Source organism: Bison bison, unplaced genomic scaffold (genome assembly GCF_000754665.1).
Source record: "Bison bison bison isolate TAMUID 2011002044 unplaced genomic scaffold, Bison_UMD1.0 scf7180017851926, whole genome shotgun sequence".
In the NCBI taxonomy this organism is placed as follows: Eukaryota; Metazoa; Chordata; class Mammalia; order Artiodactyla; family Bovidae; genus Bison; species Bison bison.
The window spans coordinates 765,592-785,299 of NW_011482499.1; the positions used below are offsets into that span (position 1 = coordinate 765,592).

The following is a 19,708-nucleotide window of genomic DNA, read 5'->3' on the forward strand; positions in this document are numbered from 1 at the left end:
TGAAGGAGATCAGCCCTGGGATTTCTTCGGAAGGAATGATGCTAAAGCTGAAACTCCAGTACTTTGGCCATCTCATGCGAAGAATTGACTCATTGGAAAAGACTCTGATGCTGGGAGGGATTGGGGGCAAGAGGAGAAGGGGACGACAGAGGATGAGATGGCTGGATGGCATACACTGACTCGATGGACGTGAGTCTGGGTGAACTCCGGGAGTTGGTGACGGACAGGGAGGCCTGGCGTGCTGCGATTCATGGGGTCGCAAAGAGTCGGACACGACTGAGCAACTGATCTGATCTGATGATGTAAATTATTCAGCTTCTAGGCATCTCCTGTTGTTGACTTTCTTGGATGAAGTTTTCCTCTTTTTCTGATCTGTTAGGTTAGTTAACAGTCATCCTGCTAAGTTTCCAGTTTCAAAAATTATCTGCATTTCTCTTCCGTTTTCTTCGACTTTCTTGGTTTAAACCCTCTACATTAAAAAATATTATTTTATTATGATAAGGAGTATATTGGTTAAAAGCATGGATTCTAGAACCAGACTGCCCAGATCCATTTCTTCTGTGACCTTGGGATGAGTGACTTAATCTCTCTCTGACTTAGTTTCCTCATCTTAAAAAATTAGTAGTTGGAGTACTTGATAGATTAAATGATTTAAGACATGTAAGCATTTAAAACCATAGCTGTTTTAGAAAATATTAAACATTATTATTTGAGAGTGAGCCTGTAAGTCACTCAGTCGTGTCCGACTCTTTGTGACCCCATGGACTATACAGTCCATGGAATTCTCTAGGCCAGAATACTAGAGTTGGTAGCCTTTCCTTTCTCCAGGAGATCTTCCCAACCCAGGGATCAAACCCAGGTCTCGTGCATTGCAGGCAGATTCTTACCAGCTGAATCACAAGGGAAGCAAGAATACTGGAGTGGGTAACCTATCCTTTCTCCAGGGGATCTTCCCAACCCAGGAATCAAACCAGGGTCTCCTGCATTACAAGAGGATTCTTTACCAACTGAGCTATCAGGGAAACCATTGAGAGTGGTTTCAGGCAGAAAATAAAAACTTGTATTCAGTTAACCATGTTTAATTGCAAAGCCAAAGAAATACACTTAAAAAGATGAATCAGTAGGCAATATTGTTCATTTTATCTAATGATGGGACCAAAGAACAAACAGTACATCTGATATGCTACATAAAATGTTTAGGTTTTTTCATTATTTTATTACTGAAAGGAACCTTTGATTCATGATTTCCAACTGTTTATTTTATAGAAGAGGAAAACTGAGACTCAGAGAGTTAAGTGACTTATCTTAAGGCTAGAATCCATGGCTCAGAATTCCTATTTCAGTCTTCTTTCCATTAAGTCATATTTCTTTTTCTAAGTAACAATGAATATGTGAGATTTGTGAGTTTATTTTTGGTAATGATGGTATCCTGTACCTAATTTTCTTCTCTTTATAGTTTGCTCTCAAGTGCTCAGACCTGGATCAATAATAAGCTTTGGTTTCTGACATACCCACATCACTGGTCCATGTGTAATCTATTTTTGTTTTTAATAATGTAATGCATAAAATGAAAGCATCCATACTGTGTGCAATCCTTGAGGGGATAATTTAAATACATAATTTCTATGTACATGTAGTACAAAAATAAACTCATACATTTATAAGTATTTTGGTGAAACAGCTATTTGTTTTTTCTCTCCTGGATCAAGAGTTATCTTATGGATGGGTCGTTTTGCAGCTCTCTGTCTCATCCTGTTGAAATTTACCAGATGGGATAGTTGTGGATTAGAAAACAAAATAAGATGGGGAGGAACATGGAAAGAACCAGAAATATGAGTGCTTTGCAATTAACATTGAGACATATATGTCTCTGAAACTTGTTGGTCTCTGCAAATTGTGTAATGTGGGTTTTGTTTGTGGTGCAGGTCTGAGAACCATTGGAGTCATCACCAAACTGGATCTCATGGATGAAGGAACGGATGCCAGGGATGTTCTAGAGAATAAGCTGCTGCCACTTCGCAGGGGTAATGTAATGTGTCCTATACAGGACTTTCTTTGATGGTGTGGCAGAGAAACAACTGGGAAACCAGTGGGAGGCTGAATTTTTATGCCTCCACATTGAGAAGAATGGATTTAAGCTTAGTTAAACATTTTATGGAATGACATGGTGTTCCCAAATAATGTAGTAAAATTGATCCAAAGAAAGAACTATTCCTTCAAACAATAGGAATAAAACAGGAAAAGGAAGGGGTTTGAAGGAACGGTATAATTATTCATCATAGTCTGTATAAATGTATTCTGTTTAAGTCTGAATTATTTACTTGCTGCTGTCTGACAAAGCTGCTTAGAGATTTACTCTATTTAAATGCACAGATCTTTTAAGGACAAAAGGACGTTATTTTGTTAATGCTAAAAAATCAACATTAGCCAAATTGTCCAGCCTTCATTAAATACTGATATCCCAAATTGAGTTTTGTAAGGGGATCTGTTCTTCAGACTCTTAAAATTATTTTGCTTTTCTTATTTGGCCTCTTTGACAGCTTTAAAATTTCCCCAGAAGAAGAAACCAAAAGTGTCCCCAACTCCATAGATGTGTGTTTTGTTTTAGGTTACGTGGGGGTGGTAAACAGGAGCCAGAAGGACATAGATGGGAAGAAGGACATAAAGGCTGCCATGTTGGCAGAAAGGAAATTTTTTCTCTCACACCCGGCTTACAGACATATTGCTGATCGGATGGGGACCCCACACCTTCAGAAGGTCCTTAATCAGGTAAAAATGGTTTTTCAATCAACAAGAACAATTATAAAATATGTGAATGGCTATTGGAATCCATATTTCTTATTTTTATACTTTTTTCTGAACTATTTAGCATAATAGTATTAATAGAAAAGTTAAAAGATGAATATGAATACTTAGACCCATGCCATTAGTAATTCTAAATGACCAGAATCCACCTTAATATTATTGAAAGAATAGTGTACTAAGCAGAAATACATATTTATTTACAAACAGTGAACAGGTGAACACATTTTAGCACATATTTGTTCATAATATATAATTGTTTTAAGGAGTTAAACTTGTATCTCTCTGAAAAGTTTGTCTCTTGTCATCTGTTTTTTTTTTTGAAATGTCAATCTGTGATGGTTAAGTTAAAATTTCTTTATGATTTTGTTTAGGATTGGTTTGATCCTTAATTTCCAATCTTAAAAACACATAAGCAATCACTGATCTTCATTCATCTAAGAAACTTTTCCAGATAACCCCTTTCCTCATAACAGATAGAATTAGGCCCTTTGCTTCCCCTCACTTCATGCATATTGGAGAAGGCAATGGCACCCCACTCCAGTACTCTTGCCTGGAAAATCCCATGGATGGAGGAGCCTGGTGGGCTGCAGACCATGGGGTCGCGAAGAGTCGGACACGACTGAGTGACTTCACTTTCACTTTTCCCTTTCATGCATTGGAGAAGGAAATGGCAACCCACTCCAGTGTTCTTGCCTGGAGAATCCCAGGGACGGGGGAGCCTGGTGGGCTGCCGTCTATGGGGTCGCACAGAGTCGGACACGACTGAAGCGACTTAGCAGGAGCAATTTCATGCATATATACATTTCTTCCATAAAAATTTAGTGTACTTTTTTTTCATATATTTTCCAGTCCCTAGTAGAATTGTGTCATAGTCATTGAGTATAGAGCCTCCACCCCAAGTTTTGATTACATTGACTCAGATGGTGAGCAACTTTTCTCACAAAAAGTATGCTTTAACTTTTATTTATGAACTTAAATAAGTCAAGTAGTTAACAGTTGTTCTGATTGTTCCCTCCTAGAAGGTGTCAGTAGAGGCTAACACAACAGTAGGCTACTAGTAACATTATATCTGAACAATTTAGGCAGCAATTGAAGCAGTTTTAGAAAATAAAAAACAGTAGTATACTTGTATTTTAAGTGATGTAACACAGACTAATATAAAATTTGCATTTTTAAATTAAGGGTAGATGAATATTTGGAAGCCATAAAGCAATAATATAGTTGTCATTTAAAAATTTTTAACTTGTTTTGGAGAAGGAAGTTTGGTTTGTCATGCAAGAATCATGATATTCTATCAATGTATTTAGCTCTGATAAAACTATTTTTTGATTTCTGCTCTCATACCTGTATTGGGCTAAGAAAAATGCAAATAAATGAAAAAAAAAAACTTAGAGAAAAGTCACTAAAATAATTAGAAATAATAAAGTTAGAAATATGAATACTGGAAAAGTAGAACAGGTATGCTTGACCATTTGGTTATTACAGGTGACCCATAAAGTATGGCATAACTGATTCTGGTTGACTGAAAATTGAATAAATATTATACTAAAGATCTTTCATTTCCTGTATAATCAGTTTCTCTATTGCTTCAAGGATCTTCACACTGTGTTTGAAATTAGGATTTTTTTTTTTTTTGCCATGCCATATGGCATGTGGGATCTTAGTTCCCCAGCAAGGGATTGAACCCTTGCATTGAAAGCACACTGTTTTAACCACTGGACTTCCAGGGAAGTCTCCTGAAATTAGGATAATTTTATTGCTGATCTTATGTGTACCAACACGTCTGACCCTGAGGGACTCTTACTATAGCAAAAACTGAAAAAAGGACAGGATATTTTTGAGGAATTGAAAAGAATATCATTATGGCTGGAGGTCAGAGAGTGAGTTGTAAGAGAAGAATGTGGAGATGAAGGCAGTGGCTGAATCCTATAGTGTTTGTAGGCAAAGTTAAAGATTTTGGCTGTTATCCTAAGAGCCCTGGGGAGTCAGTTGTTTAAGGAATCTGAGGAGGGGAATAACAGTCACATCTGTGGGTTAAAATGATTATGGTGGTTGCAAATAGGAAGATCAAGAGTAGAAATGGGGAAATGAGAAGAAAGAAAAAAAGAGAATTGAGAAGACCTCTTACTTATGAGTCAAAGTGAGAAATGATGGTAGCCTGGTCTTGGTTAGTGCCAGTGGAGATGGAAAATGAATCAGATTTGGGGCATATTTGGGAAAATTGAGAACTTGGCAGTGGATTAGCTCTAGTGATTGACAGAGAGGGAAAGTCAAGGATAACTCCCAAGTTCCAGGTTATTATGAAATCACCAAGATGGAGAAACTTCTGAAGGGAATATTAGGTACTTGATTTCAGTCATGTTGAGGTTAACACTTCCAAGAAGAGAAGTTAGGCAAGTCAGTCAAGTGGTTACTATTACTCTTAGATCTGGGGTTTGTTCTTGGGCATTGCTACTGGGAATGCAGTCTTCTCCATTCTTTTATTTTCTGCTTCAAAACCATAATGGCAACACATGCCAGGGGAATAACATGATAAGTCTGTTGGAGGAGTGTGGAATTTCCTCAGTTCTGTTTCGTCCCAACAGAAATTTGAAGTGACGGACCAGATTACAGCCCTTGGACAGACCCTGTCACAGCTCTCAGACAGACTGTGTCACAGCTCTCAGACAGATCGGTGTTACAGCTCCATGTTACAGCTCAGTTTTATTTAGAAAATAAAGGAAAATACATCCTTCAGGCATGAGGGCATGCCGACCCAAAAGACACGAAGAGGAGAGAGAAAGAGAACGAGAGAGCGTGCGGGCGTGAGAGAGAGACCCCCAGCCCTTTGGCCCCTCTTTTTGCATGGTTTTTCCTCCCCCTGGGCTTGCCCCATGTAAACTGGGCTAGCCAGGAGTGCTGTTTGTTCTACCTGAGGTCCTCACTGTGGTCCTCAGACCTTCCTTTGTTCTATTTTCTCAAGCTTTTCCCTTCCTTGTCTTTTAGCCACTGCCATTCTGGACTCCTTTTTCCTATTCTAACAAGTCATAACTATGGACAAGGTTATAGGATAGGTGTGAACTATTGACAGTTAAATAACTTGATTTATTGAATAGATATATCCAGATAACCTTGAATATCCAGATAACCTTGAATCTGCCTGCAATATGGGAGACCTGGGTTCGATCCCTGGGTTGGGAAGATCCCCTGGAGAAGGGCATGGCAACCCACTCCAGTATTCTTTCCTGGAGAATCCCCATGGACAGAGCTATTGTCCATAGGGTTGCAAAGAGTTGGAAAGAACTAAGTGATTAGGCATGCACATGGGTAAGCTCGGATAAACATAAATGATTTTAAATGGTTCTTCAGTTGGTTTGGGTCTACTTATCTTATTCCCCTTATTTTAAATTTAAAATACACAGACGAACTATACAAAAAAGATCTTCAGGATGCAGGTAATCATGATGGTGTGATCATTCACCTAGAGCCAGACATTCTGGAATGTGAAGTCAAATAGGCCTTATTAAGCATCACACAAACAAAGCTAGTGGAGGTGATGGAATTCCAGTTGAGCTATGTCAAATCCTAAAAGATGATGCTGTGAAAGTGCTGCACACAATATGCCACCAAATTTGGAAAGCTCAACAGTGGCCACAGGACTGGAAAAGGTCAGTTTTCATTCCAATCTCAAAGAAAGGCAATGCCAAAGAATGCTCAAACTACTGCACAATTGCACTCATCTCACACGCTAGTAAAGTAATGCTCAAAATTCTCCAAGCCAGGTTTCAACAGTACATGAACCTTGAACTTCCAGATGTTCAAGCTGGATTTAGAAAAGGCAGAGGAACCAGAGATCAAATTGCCAACATCTGCTAGGTCATTGAAAAAGCGAGAGAGATCCAGAAAAACATCTATTTCTGCTTTATTGACTATGCCAAAGCCTTTGAGTACGTGGATCACAACAAACTTTGGAAAATTCTTCAAGAGATAGGAATACAAGACCACCTGACTTCCCTCCTGAGAAATCTGTATGCAGGTCAGGAAGAAATAGCTAGAGCTAGACATGGAACAACAGCCTGGTTCCAGATCGGGAAAGGAGTACGTCAGGCTGTATATTGTCACCCTGCTTATTTAACTTATGTGCACAGTACATCATGAGAAACGCTGAGATGGATGAAGCACAAGCTGGAATCAAGATTTCCAGGAGAAATATCAATAACCTCAGATATGCAGGTTATACCACCCTTATGGCAGAAAGCGAAGAAGAACTAAAGAGCCTGTTGATGAAAGTGAAAGAGGAGAGTAAAAAAGTTGCCTTAAAGCTCAACATTCAGAAAACTAAGACCATGGCATTCAGTCCCATCACTTCATGGCAAATAGATGGGAAAACAGTGGATACAGTGGCTGACCTTATTTTTTTAGTCTCCAAAATCACTGCAGATGGTGACTGCAGCCATGAAATTAAAAGACACTTACTCCTTGGAAGGAAAGTTATGACCAACCTAGATAGCATATTCAAAAGCAGAGACATTACTTTGCCAACAAATGTCCATCTAGTCAAGGCTATGGTTTCTCCAGTAGTGATGTATGGATGTGAGAAATTGACTATAAAGAAAGCTGAGCACCGAAGAATTGATGCTTTTGAACTGTGGTGTTGTAGAAGACTCTTGAGAGTCCCTTGGGCTACAATGAGATGAAACCAGTCAATCATAAAGGAAATCAATCCTGAATATTCATTGGAAGGACTGATGTTGAAGCCGAAACTCCAATACTTTGGCCACCTGATGCAAACTACTGACTCATTTGAAAAGACCCTGATGCTGGGAAAGATTGAAGGTAGGAGGAGAAGGGGACGACAGAGGATGAGATGGTTGGATGGCATCACCAACTCAATGGACATGAATTTGGATAAAATCTGGGAGTTGGTGATGGACAGGGAGGCCTGGCATGCTGTGGTCCATGGGGTCACAAAGAATTGGACACAACTGAGTGACTGAATCGACTCACTGACTTTAAATTTATTATTCTTTTTCCTAGATTTCTATAACATTTACATTTCTGTTGATTCTGAGTTTATTTCTTAAGCCATGCAAAAAGGTGATCTTTTTTCCTGTTAATTCAGACTTAATTATATTGTAACAGAGCATTAGTCAGAGGGCTAATCAATCTGAGTTTATATCCCACCTTTATTCTCAATTAGTTTTGTCCCTCTAGGAAATCTGTTAGAGAATTTTCTTTATCCTAAGCGTGAGGTGTCAGCAGATGACTTCAGTGGAAATGCCAAAGCAAGTGGTTAGGTAGAGGTATCAATACCAGGGCTTTTTATATACAACCTGTTGAGGGTGTAAGCTAGGGACTAACCACAGTTGGACTGGGGCCTAAAGATGGAGGAAAGAGGAAACACCTGCCTGAGCTATAGAATGGAAAGGAAGTTAACAACTGACAGGTACATGGGTATGAATGAGCTCCACTGGTGGGTGAGCCTTTTGGTTCTGAGAATTCAGGCAGCACCTGTCATTCTCTGCTTCTTTCATTTGTATCACATTCTAACTTAAGGTTCCTTTTCACAGGGTAGCTGATCTGACAGATTAGTCCATACTAAGGTGTCATTAGGCAGCTTCATTAGTAAACTTAGCTGCCTTTTAACAGGGTATCCCCGATGTAAAGAGATAGTCTCAGCTAGTGACTTTAGCTGAGGGAATTTTGACCTGGGGTGTAGGCAGTGGAGGAGAGAACTGGAACTTCTCACATCTGTCTACACAGTCAGACTCACATGTGTGTATGACTTTCTAAGGTTTTGAGTGATCTGGAAAACAGTGAAGGCCAATTTTTATCTTCCGAATTGAACTTCCGTCTCTTATATGTGTGCATGAATTTGTTTTGTTTTATTTAGCAACTTACCAACCACATTCGAGACACCCTGCCCAACTTCAGGAACAAACTACAGGGCCAGTTGCTGTCCATAGAACATGAAGTAGAAGCCTACAAAAACTTCAAGCCAGAGGACCCCACCCGGAAGACCAAAGCATTGCTGCAGTGAGTCACCTTGCCCTTCCCTTGTTCAGCACTTGAAACTCATTTCTTCAGTTTGCTTTTTCCTTAGTCTATTTATCATGCTAGTTTCTAGGTTTTTTTCCCATAGAAGTAAAGTATATGAGGCTTTGTATATGTCATAAAATAAGCCTTGAATCTTTGTTTTCTTGAAGAATAGTTGTTGATCTTAATTCTGTCATTATAAATTTAACCAATGCCCAATCCTCTGCCCAGTTTTATTGTGTTTTTCTAATTGGATTCAGTAAATGAGCAAAACCAACAGTGATAACTCAGTAGGGTTGTTTGCCCTTAGTCTTTAAAAGTGGGCTAGGTTCCTGTTGAAAACGTCATCTGGATTGTGCAACTGTTTCTGTTGGTATCACATGTACTTATTACCTTTTTTACTTCAGTCATTTTATATCATCTGTCTGTGTGTATTTTTCAGTGCAGTGAGAACCAAGGATTTAATTTTAAAAACTACAGACAGTAGGGCACATTTAAGTTTCTTTTTCCTATTTGGTAATGATTTTAATGTAGACCTTTAAATACACAAATGTGAAAACTGCCAAGTGTCTTTTTACTCCTTCAAGATCTTTTCTTCTTATCCTTGGGTTATTAGATTTATCCCTGAGGGTTCTTGGGTTAGGATAGCAGAGTTGTTGGAGGATTGCCATCCCCTTATGTCTTTTACCCTCATTCCTTCTTTTAGCTCCTTCCAGCCTCATCTATCCTTTTATCCCTGTGCTTCAAATTGCCCCAGGTCTCTCTCCACCAGAAGACCCCCACTGACCAGCTTACATCCCTGGATATCTGAAGTCCATCTCTAAAGATGATGCTTGCCACTTCCTATGGCCCCTTTCTCTCTGCACTCTTGTAATCAAATACCCCTAATATGGCTTTTAAAATGCACAACCTAATTCCTTTTATTTGTAGGAGGATTTCTAAATGTTAAAATTATTTATGTAACATATTCAATGCATTATCTTGTATTCCTCCATGTAAAAAACAGTAAGATCATACAGAGGAAAAATTTTTTTTCTTGGATTTAACTCTCTCATAGTGTATCTTTTCTTTTTCTTCTTGGCTTTGGTTAAGCTCCTATTAAAAGTCTTCAAGTTACAGAGAAAGGAAAGCTGTTTCTGTTTAGGCCCTAGGTCATCATCTTAACGTTCAACTGAAACTGTTGTCTTTGTAAAGACTAGGTCTTGCCTCTGTGATTCCATTGGACTCATTACAATTTTCCACAGTTGAATTCCTCCCTTGTAGGGAGCTGATTCACCTCCTTCTTTCCTTCCTGCCTCTCTCCCTCCCTCCCTTTCTTCATTACTTTCTCTTGCCTTGCTCACATCTCTGTGTTCTCTTTGATGTCTGGCTCTGTGCTATCTACTACGGATTCAAAAATGAATATGATTTTTAACCCTCAAGAAGAAACCACAGTAGAGCAGCAGAAACAGATATATAAACAACTAACTGTTAAAGTCTGATAAATGCTACATTTCTGGTAAGTATTAAATGTTAAGGAAGACCAGATAAAGAGCAGATACATGCTAGGAAGGGTGTGAACTCACTTGAATGAGACCCTGAAGTATGGGAGGAGTTTGTCAGGTGGAAGAAGGAAGTCAAGAGAATAGTGTGAACTTCGCTACAACTTGTTCTAGTGGGCCAGGTGGCTGGGGTGTAGGGAATGGGAAAGGAGTAGCTAGAGGTGAATTTTCAGGTGTTTCCCAATGTTTCATACCTTTCCAGGTGTTTAAAATTAGATTAATATTAGCACATACATGAACATAGCTATATCCAGTTATATTCTAGATTTTTAGGCCTAAATATTTGAAGTTCCTTTTACTTCATCCATAATTTTAATGAAAGAGAATAAAAGATTAAGATTTTAGGTGGTTTGAATTTTTTCGCAATATAGTAGATTTTGGATTTAAAAATAGTTTCAGTGTGTCAGAATTGAGACTTTCTAAACCTACTAGTCATAAATACAACTAGTCATTTTTTCTGTATAACATATTTTTTTGCTTTGTTTTTTACCAACTGTCTTGAGGTAATCCATTCCTTCATTGAATTTGCTGAGTACCTCTCATATGCCAAGCAGGGGATAATAAATCATATGCATGGTCCATGCCCTTAGGAGAGAGACTGATAGATGAGTGATGGTGATGCCGTCTGCTACATGCTCTGCTGAAAATATGCTGAGGAAGCTGAGAAGGGGTCCTTCATCTGGGTGGCAGTGAGTGGTGGTGGTGGATAGAGTTGTGGATCATGGAAAGCTTCCTGAAAAAACTAATGCTTAAATTGAGTCTTGAAGGACAGATAATAACTAGCCAGACAAAGAAGCATAAGGCAGAGCAGAAAGGAAAATGAGTGTAAAAGCACAGAGACATGGTACTCATGGGGACCTCCAAATAGCTTCTTTTTAGTTGGTTTGGAAGGTGAGTGGGGATGAGTAGTAAGAGATGAGGCATCCAGGGCCAGACCCTGGAGAATCTTAGGTGATGGGGTCAGGAGCTTTCATTTTATTAAATTTTAGGGAGTCATTGAAAAACAAGGCTAGAGTTAGTTGCAGAGGGGCAAGGGTGGAGGGCCAGAAATTTGCATTGTTCTGGCAGAATGAGGTCTGCGATGCTGAGGTCAGGGAAGAGAGTAGCTCATAAAGTATGAGAGTACTCTGCTGGAGCAGTTGGAACACCAGGTGATAGTGATGTCACAGGAGTCCTGGCTCATGTTACTGTTTTATATGAAGTTTTATTGCTTAGATGATTTTTTAAAATTTAATCGGAGGATAATTGCTTTACAATGTTATGTTGGTTTCTGCGTACAACAACGTGAAATAGCCCTAAGTATATACATATGCTCTCTCTCTCTTGAACCTCCTTCCACCCCACCCTATATCCCACCCCTCTAGGTTGTCACAGAGTGCTGGGCTGGGCTCCCTGTGTTATACAGCAGCCTCCTACTAGCTATCAATTTTACACGTGGTAGTGTATTTCTAATTTAAGTATTTTAAAATGCCATTTTATAGTTGCAGCTAAATGGCAGAATGTTTATTTAATGATGCAGATATTTAAAGTATATATTTTAAATTAGATGTCTGAAATAAATCTTGATAATGTGTATTTCATATAGTTACATTTTGAGCACTGACTAGAGTGCATTGTTAATTCTGCCAGTAGGTGCCACTAAGAACACCAGGAAAAGGGTTCTAAGGAATAACCATAGCAAATTCAGATAAAAAATGCGAAGCCTTGTAACTTTAACTTGAATTTATTTCTCTTTTGCAATACAGGATGGTTCAACAATTTGCTGTGGATTTTGAGAAGAGAATTGAAGGGTCAGGGGATCAAGTAGACACCCTGGAGCTCTCAGGGGGTGCTAAAATCAATCGTATATTCCATGAACGCTTTCCTTTTGAGATAGTAAAGGTTTGTACCAAATGTTATTCTTTCCTTTTGTTTTATTTCATTTCTATTTTCTGTTCTACATAACTGTTCATAAAATGTTATATGAATGGTATGGGACTAAGATAATTCTTTAAACAAAAACCTTCTTACTCAGGTAGTGAAATTCAGGAGGGAAGTTATTTTCTTACTGATGGTTCTTATTTTATTTAATGGAATCTAATGATATTTCAATAATTCAACAACTACTAACAGGTTCCTGTGATGCTTATTTGTTGTCTAATTTATTTACAAATGTTTCTTGAGCATCTACTGTGTACCAGTGACCTTAGGTGCCAGGGATCAAGACAGAGATACTATCGGGTGACAAAAGACAGAAAATTGACAAATAGACAAAGTAAAAAAAAAAAAATCTAGTATTATTACATGATGAAATATGAGAGAGAATGGGATTAGATTAGCCACTTTTGATGGAATGTTCAGGCAAGGTCTCTCTGACTATGGGGCCCTTAAAGCATGACCAGAATGGCATGAAGAGGTCAGCTATAAGGATCTGAAGGAAGAAGGTTGTTTAAGGCAAGATGCCAAGGACAAGGCCCTAAAGCAAGCACCTGTGTAGCAGGTGAGGAACAACTGAGGCTGGTGCAGAGCTGTGAAGGGGAGGGGGCAGAAAATGAATTCAGATAAAGGAAGTGCCCAGTTTATGCAGAGCTTTATAGGTTGTGATAAAGTGCTTACATTTAACAATGGGAAGTCCGGGGAGAGTTTTAAGAAAAAGTGTGACCTGATTTGGTTGGTGATTTTAAAAGACCACTGTCTGGTTGGATTATAAAGGAGCAAAAGTGAATTGAAGGAGACAAGATGGGTTAAACAGTAGGGCCGAAGCAGGGGTGAATCCACTTTGTTGGGGACCTGAAGCCTATACAATTTGGGGACCCCTCTTGAAGAATGCAAAATTATAAACACACAGGCACAGGGTCTTGTAAGGAATTTATGCAAGAGAGAAGTTCTGAAACTTAAACTTCTTTAGCTTTATAGTAGAAATGCCTCAACAGAGAGGCTTGAGAGAAGTGGATGGATTCATGATTTTGAAGAAAGGATTAATGGGGCTTGGATTGTTATGGGAAATGCAAAAGAGAGAAGATTCAAGATGACTCCCAAGATTTTGACTTGCACAACTGAGCAAATGTTAGTGTCCATCAGATGAGGAAACTGAGAAAAAGTTCAGTGTGGAGGTATGAACCAAGAGTTTTGTTTCAGAGATGTTAAGTTTGAAATGCCCCATAGGCAGCGAGGTAGTTTTAGGGACTGTGTTACCTGTCTCACATACAGAGGCATGTACTTATGTCTTGGTATGGGAGGCAGATGGGTAAATAGACAGTTTCATTAATATGTGTTAAGAAAAGTGATAAACTTCAGCACAGGGTGCTATGGAAACACAGTCCACAGAAACGAATCCCAGCCTGACTGTGTAAGGGAGCTTGGCTTCTGAGCTAAGAAGGTTGAGCAGCTAGTTAAGCAGGGATAGGTGGGGTGGGGTTGAGGAAGAGATTTTTCCAGACAGAAAGGGAGGAGTGGTAAAGGCTGAGGTGTAGAACTAAAGCAGTTCATTGTTCTGTGGCATAAAGTGTGAGGGGGGCGGGAAATGGACAGGCAATGAGGTTGGAGAGGCCAAATCTCAAAAGTTAGGGGCTGACCCAAATGTTCTCTTGATATCCCTTTCAGGTCTAAGCTCTATGACACTTTGATCCTACTTTCAATAAATTTAAGGTACCTAGAACTTCTGGGAAAATTTTAATACAGTACTCTATCCTGTGTAGGATTGGCAAAATATTATTAATTTCATCTTTTAAATGAATTTTGAACTCAGGTGCTTAACATGGCCAGGGAGAAGGGACAGCCATTGTTAATTCTCAACACAGCTGGACTACTGTTGTACATCAGGGGACACCTATGTATGCATTTGTCTGTGAATACATTTACTACATTCAGCAAAAGAGTGAAGAATTATATATTTCAAATGAATGGCCAGATTTATGTACAGAAGACATCCTTTATGTGCAGCACTCCTTATCTATAAAAGAGTTAAAATCTGCTGCACTAAAACTCCCAGAAATCCCTAACATTCTGTGTTGCCTTGAACTTTATATAAACAGATGTCTTGACCATCTGGATTTAGGTTAGGAAAGACATGAGTATCCATTTATTAATAATGGAGTAAAGTTGTTCTCATTTTTAAATATTCAACAATATTATTATTCAGAGGAATTGAGTGTCATAACTGTGGCTCATTTTGCTTCCACAGATGGAGTTCAATGAGAAAGAATTGCGAAGAGAAATAAGCTATGCAATCAAAAACATACATGGTATCAGGCAAGTGCTTCACGTTTTCCTTGTCTTCAGTTCAAGCTAATAAAAAAATTAGTGTTTATAAATGGCTAGTGAAGTAGCCTTTTCATCATCTGAGCAGAGTAGAATGTAGAGGTGGGAGTAAGAAATAAGAAATAGGAAATTCTTGTTTGAGTTCAATGATAATTTCTAGTATTGTCATATTGTCTTTTTCCACTGAAAAATCAAAAACCCTGTCTGCACTCACAGCACCATGCTCTTGACAATTGGGGATTTACTGATGAACAAGACCTTGTTCTCCAGAGCTGTATATTTCAGAGGCAAAGGCCAGACTTGCTCATAAGTGATCATCACTTACACCAAGACTAGATGGATTAATTTTGACTGGATTTATGGAGCAAGATTGGGGAAGATTAATGAAGGTGGTTATTTTAGAGTCAAATAAACTTGCCTGTTTTGAAAACAAGAATGATTTCAACAAGGAAAGATGTCTTTGTGTATAAATGTGAATATGTGTGTATATGGGGTAGATGGCGATGCAAAGAGATGTAAGAGGCGATTGTTGAGGCTGGAGGAGATGAGAAGGGGCTTAGAGTGGAGGAAGTAGTGTGAGCAAAGGCATGGAGGTGGCAAAGAGCAGCATGTGTTCATGGAGCAGGGAGCCCTGCATTTGGACTGGAGTTAGAAATACAGAAGGAGAGCAGAGAGGTGGTTGGGAGGAGAACTTGTGCCTGAATTCCCCCTCATATAAAGTGGGATTATCCTCATCTATTTTTATTAAAGAACTGGGATAAGAAAATAAATGAATTTAAAGCACATTTTGTGAGTTCGTGTTTAGAGGGCTAAATTCAATGTAATGGAGCATATGCTAAATTGATTCAAGGTCAGAAGACTTAGGTTGCCTACTTCATGATGATCTTACATGAAGGAGGGGGTCCCCAGTCTATCGGTTGATTGTGTCCCAGATTCTGCCTCAGGGCCAGCTTGAGACTATTTGAGGAACAGAAACTGAGAGAGCAAAACTTGACACTGAGTGTGACCGTGATGGGTGATTTTCCAAAGGAGTTATGACATTTGAATTTATCCTTATGAAATTTGGAAGGTCTACTCTGCTGCTGCTGCTGCTAAGTCACTTCAGTCGTGTCTGACTCTGTGCGACCCCATAGACGGCAGCCCACCAGGCTCCCCTGTCCCTGGGATTCTCCAGGCAAGACGGGGTAAATATGTAAATATGCATTCATAAAGTGAAAAGGAGAGAACATCTCTAACCACATCCAGTGTGTTTTTCTTAACCATCAACAGGATTTCTAAGTTCCCTATTAATTCTCTTCCCTCTCCCTCAACCTCAGAAGACATTTGGTACAGAAACTCTGTCTTTCTCTTTAGCTGAACAGAGCTAGTATTCACACGTATTAGTCTGATAAATGCAATAGAACCAAATTATGTTTTGGGAGAGGGATCAAAAAAGTATTTTTGCTTAACTAAATACAGTATTTTTATTTGACTTTTAAAAGTTTTTACTGATTACGTTTTTATTGAATGTAACTGCAAAAATTCAGGATTCAGGATTATAGATTTCTGATTTACATGTCCACCAACAGAAGAGATTGACTGTTACTATTATGCTGGAGTTAATTTGCCTATAAGCTGGTTGGTGACTCAGTGGTAAAGAGTCCACCTGCAATGCAGGAGCTGCGGGTTTGATCCCTGGGTGGGGAACATCCCCTGGAGAATGAAACAGTAACCCACTCCAGTATTCTTGCCTGGAGATTTGCATGGACAGGAGCCTGGCAGGCTACAGTCCATGGGATTGCAAGAGTTGGACACGATTTAGCAACTAAAATGCATGCACACACACACAAAATGATAAGAAGTGCACAATGTCCTGATTATAACACATGCTAATAGTGCAATTATTTAGGCTTTTAAATATACTTAATTTAAAATGTTTTGTTCTCAACTGATTCTATTAGATATTTGAATAATAGAAACCACCTTTGCTCAGTGAGGATTTGATGGTCCTTCTTTGTTCTGCTAACACTGAATGCCAGTGATGAGCAAGGTATCCCTCCTTGTGGGGAAAACAAAGATAAATGCTCTAATGACTCTTCTTACTAGGATAGTCATAGGACCAAAATATGTGCTCAGATCACTGTAGTGCAAAATAAGATGCTGGGGTTCAGAGAAGGAAGACCAAGTCAGTGGCAGGACTGTAGAAAGCGAGCTGTGGGAAGTGGTTGCTTTGATCTGGCCTTTGAAGCACAGGTGGGATTTGGACAGGCTGAAATTGTGGGAAAAGTGAAATGAACATCTTAGATGAAGGAAAAGGCATAAAATATTAGCATGAATATGTTTGTGGAAAGGCAAATGGTCTGGTTTGGCTGAAACCTCATGTGCATGAGAGGAAGGAGGAAAAGAACCACAAGGAAGATTAGCGACAGACAGGGGAACAGTTTTAACGTCAGACTAAACAACGTGTAGTCTGGAGAAGTAGTTTGGAGAAGGAAATGGCAACCCACTCCAGTATTCTTGCCTGGAGAATCCCATGGATGGAGGAGCCTGGTGGGCTACAGTCCATGGGGTCACAAAGAGTTGGACATGACTGAGCGACTTCACTTTCACTTCAAACAACATGTATTGTATTCTGTATCCAAAGTGGAGAAGTTACAGTTAACAGTATAGTATGACTGCTACTGCTGCTGCTGCTGCTGCTGCTGCTAAGTCATTTCATGGAGGAGGGCACAAAGTGCTAAGCAAATAAGAGACATAGAATGAGGCTGCTAAAAGGAAAGTGTAGAGGAAACTCTCCAAAGAGATACCATAAAATTGAGTGTTGAAGGAAGAGAGGGTAATCAAATAAGGGGAAGGGAGGAAAGTCTAGGATGGGGAGATCAGCCACCAGTGTCTGGAGCCTGCATATCTGTGGGCATAGTGTTTGTCAGGGTTCAAGATCCCTTTTACAGTAGATTTTTTCCATTGTCCTTTTGTTTAGATGTGAGTAGTAATTTTTCATTTTTTGTGAAACACACACACACATGCATATACCTGCTTTCCTGAGCTTCTGCACAGCGTTAGAAAAGCCCTGTTGTGACACCAGTTTGAATTGATTCCAGCCAGATGAAAAAGATTCTTGTTACTTTGGTTATCATTTGTTATTTTTGTAAATTCACAATTTAGGCATTCAGGGTCCTAAAAAGCTAGTTCCACTTAACTGTCTCTTTTTTTTTTTCTCCAGCACCCCAGGATCTCAAACTGGGAACCTCTGAACTTAGTATAATACAGCTCTCCAGGAAAGAATATGTTATATAGTTTAGGAATGCTACTGTTTCAGTGTTCAAAATATGAAGATCATTTCCTACTCCATGAAGGACAAGAAAGGATTGTTTTTGGAATACTTTAGAAGCAGAAATGTACATTTAGGACACCACTTCTATTGTAGCATTCCTTTGTCCTGCTGTGAAAGAGTGAGATGAGACAAATGACAGTTAAATATTGAAGGTCACATTATGGGCCTTGAAAACATTTGGGAAACTGTTTTTAGGTAGTGTTAATCATCTATAGAATGTATTAAAGATATTACAAATGATGCTGTGAATAGAATTAATCACTGTGTACTTTTTAAATGAGGATTTTTCATGCTTAGTTTAAGTATCATGCCAATTAAAACATTGTTAAAAGAGTACTGATTATCATTCAATTTAAAATATCTAACATGCTGTTTTCTTTCTTATATCCAGGACAGGGTTGTTTACTCCAGACATGGCATTTGAGGCAATAGTCAAAAAACAAATTGTAAAGCTGAAGGGGCCTTCCTTGAAGAGTGTAGATCTGGTAATACAAGAATTAATAAACACTGTCAAGAAGTGTACCAAAAAGGTAAGTTTGGATTATGTAACTTTCCAACCCTGCTACATGTCTCTCTTTCACTGACCCTCCACTTTGTTATGAAGGTTTTGTGTTTGTTCAAGGGGAAGGATTGTAAAAACTATTAAGTGGGAATCGCTTTCATGATAGTTGGGTCTCACCCCATTTCAAATAGCGTTGTTGTCTTAATCAGGTAAACACACTTTAGAATAATCAAGTGAATGCCCTAAACCAGTTTTTCCTGTGGTACATGGTTGGGACTCATTGTTAGGGCAAGGGAACCAGTGAAATTGTATATATCAAAAGGTAATTCTTCTAAGTTTTAAATGAATTCCACTGGAACCTGGATGTCTGGGAAGAGGGCATTTTGGTGTAGTAGTTTAACTGGATCTTAGGGCCTGGGCCTAAGGATTTGAATCTAGATTCAAATCCTGGTTCTGCTGTTTACTTGCTGTGTGACCTTGAGCATCATACTTAATCCTTATATTTTTGTCGATTTCTCTGTGAAATGGGATGATGATGATAATAGCTATAATATAACCTCAGAGAAGATTAAACAAGATGATGTCAGAAACCCAAGGCACACTTAACACATTGATTAAACATAGTAAGTGCTCAGTAAATGGTGGCTAATCTATAAATGGCCATTTTTCTTAGCACCCAATATTCTCCTCCTTGTAATATTTATTGATGGAGAATAATAGGTAAGAGACTTCCCAATCTGGGGCCTCTTCACTGAGGAACATGGAGGAATTGTGTGGGACATGAAAAGGACACCCCAAACTGAAAAATGTAAGAAGGAAATCATTGATCATGTTAGGATAAGGTAGGCCTAGCCCTATGAGTGTTGATATTGTTACTTCATTTCTTGAAAGTGTATTTACTTCTGATTTTGTTGGTTTTGTTACCCTTCCCTTTCTGTATGGTTACAGAAAGTAATGTTCCAGTGAGTAATGTTCCTAAAAAACCAGTGGGAAGAATGAGAGAATGAGTATGAGTATTGGTTCCTAGTTAACTGGTGGAAAACTCAGTAGAAAAGATATAAGTAGTGAAAGAGGCTAAACTTAGGAATTTGCAATTGTCAATGCTAAAAGAACAGGAGTTCAGTGGAACTAGCATGGGGCCCAGAAGTGTCTCTGGAGCTTCAGAGCACTTCTCTAGTTTTCTTACTATTCTTCTACCTTGTTCCTTAATGTTGTTTTCTCTTCTTTAAAATGGGAAAAGCCATAGGCGTTAAGGGACCGAGGCAAAAGTACATGGGGAACAACAAAACAGTC

At 38.9% G+C, this 19,708-nt stretch overlaps 1 protein-coding gene across 7 annotated transcripts in view; it reads left to right on the forward strand.

The window, feature by feature from the left end:
* The window catches only part of DNM3 (dynamin 3), a 643,298-nt gene that overhangs the window by 245,335 nt on the left and 378,255 nt on the right, over positions 1-19,708 (forward strand). For all 7 annotated transcript variants that reach the window (XM_010852107.1, XM_010852116.1, XM_010852123.1 and 4 more), the window contains exons 5-10: positions 1,926-2,024; positions 2,609-2,769; positions 8,678-8,820; positions 12,107-12,242; positions 14,524-14,591; positions 18,305-18,443. In XM_010852107.1, the coding sequence (XP_010850409.1) occupies positions 1,926-2,024; positions 2,609-2,769; positions 8,678-8,820; positions 12,107-12,242; positions 14,524-14,591; positions 18,305-18,443 (746 nt within the window). The remainder of the gene's footprint in view (positions 1-1,925; positions 2,025-2,608; positions 2,770-8,677; positions 8,821-12,106; positions 12,243-14,523; positions 14,592-18,304; positions 18,444-19,708) is intronic.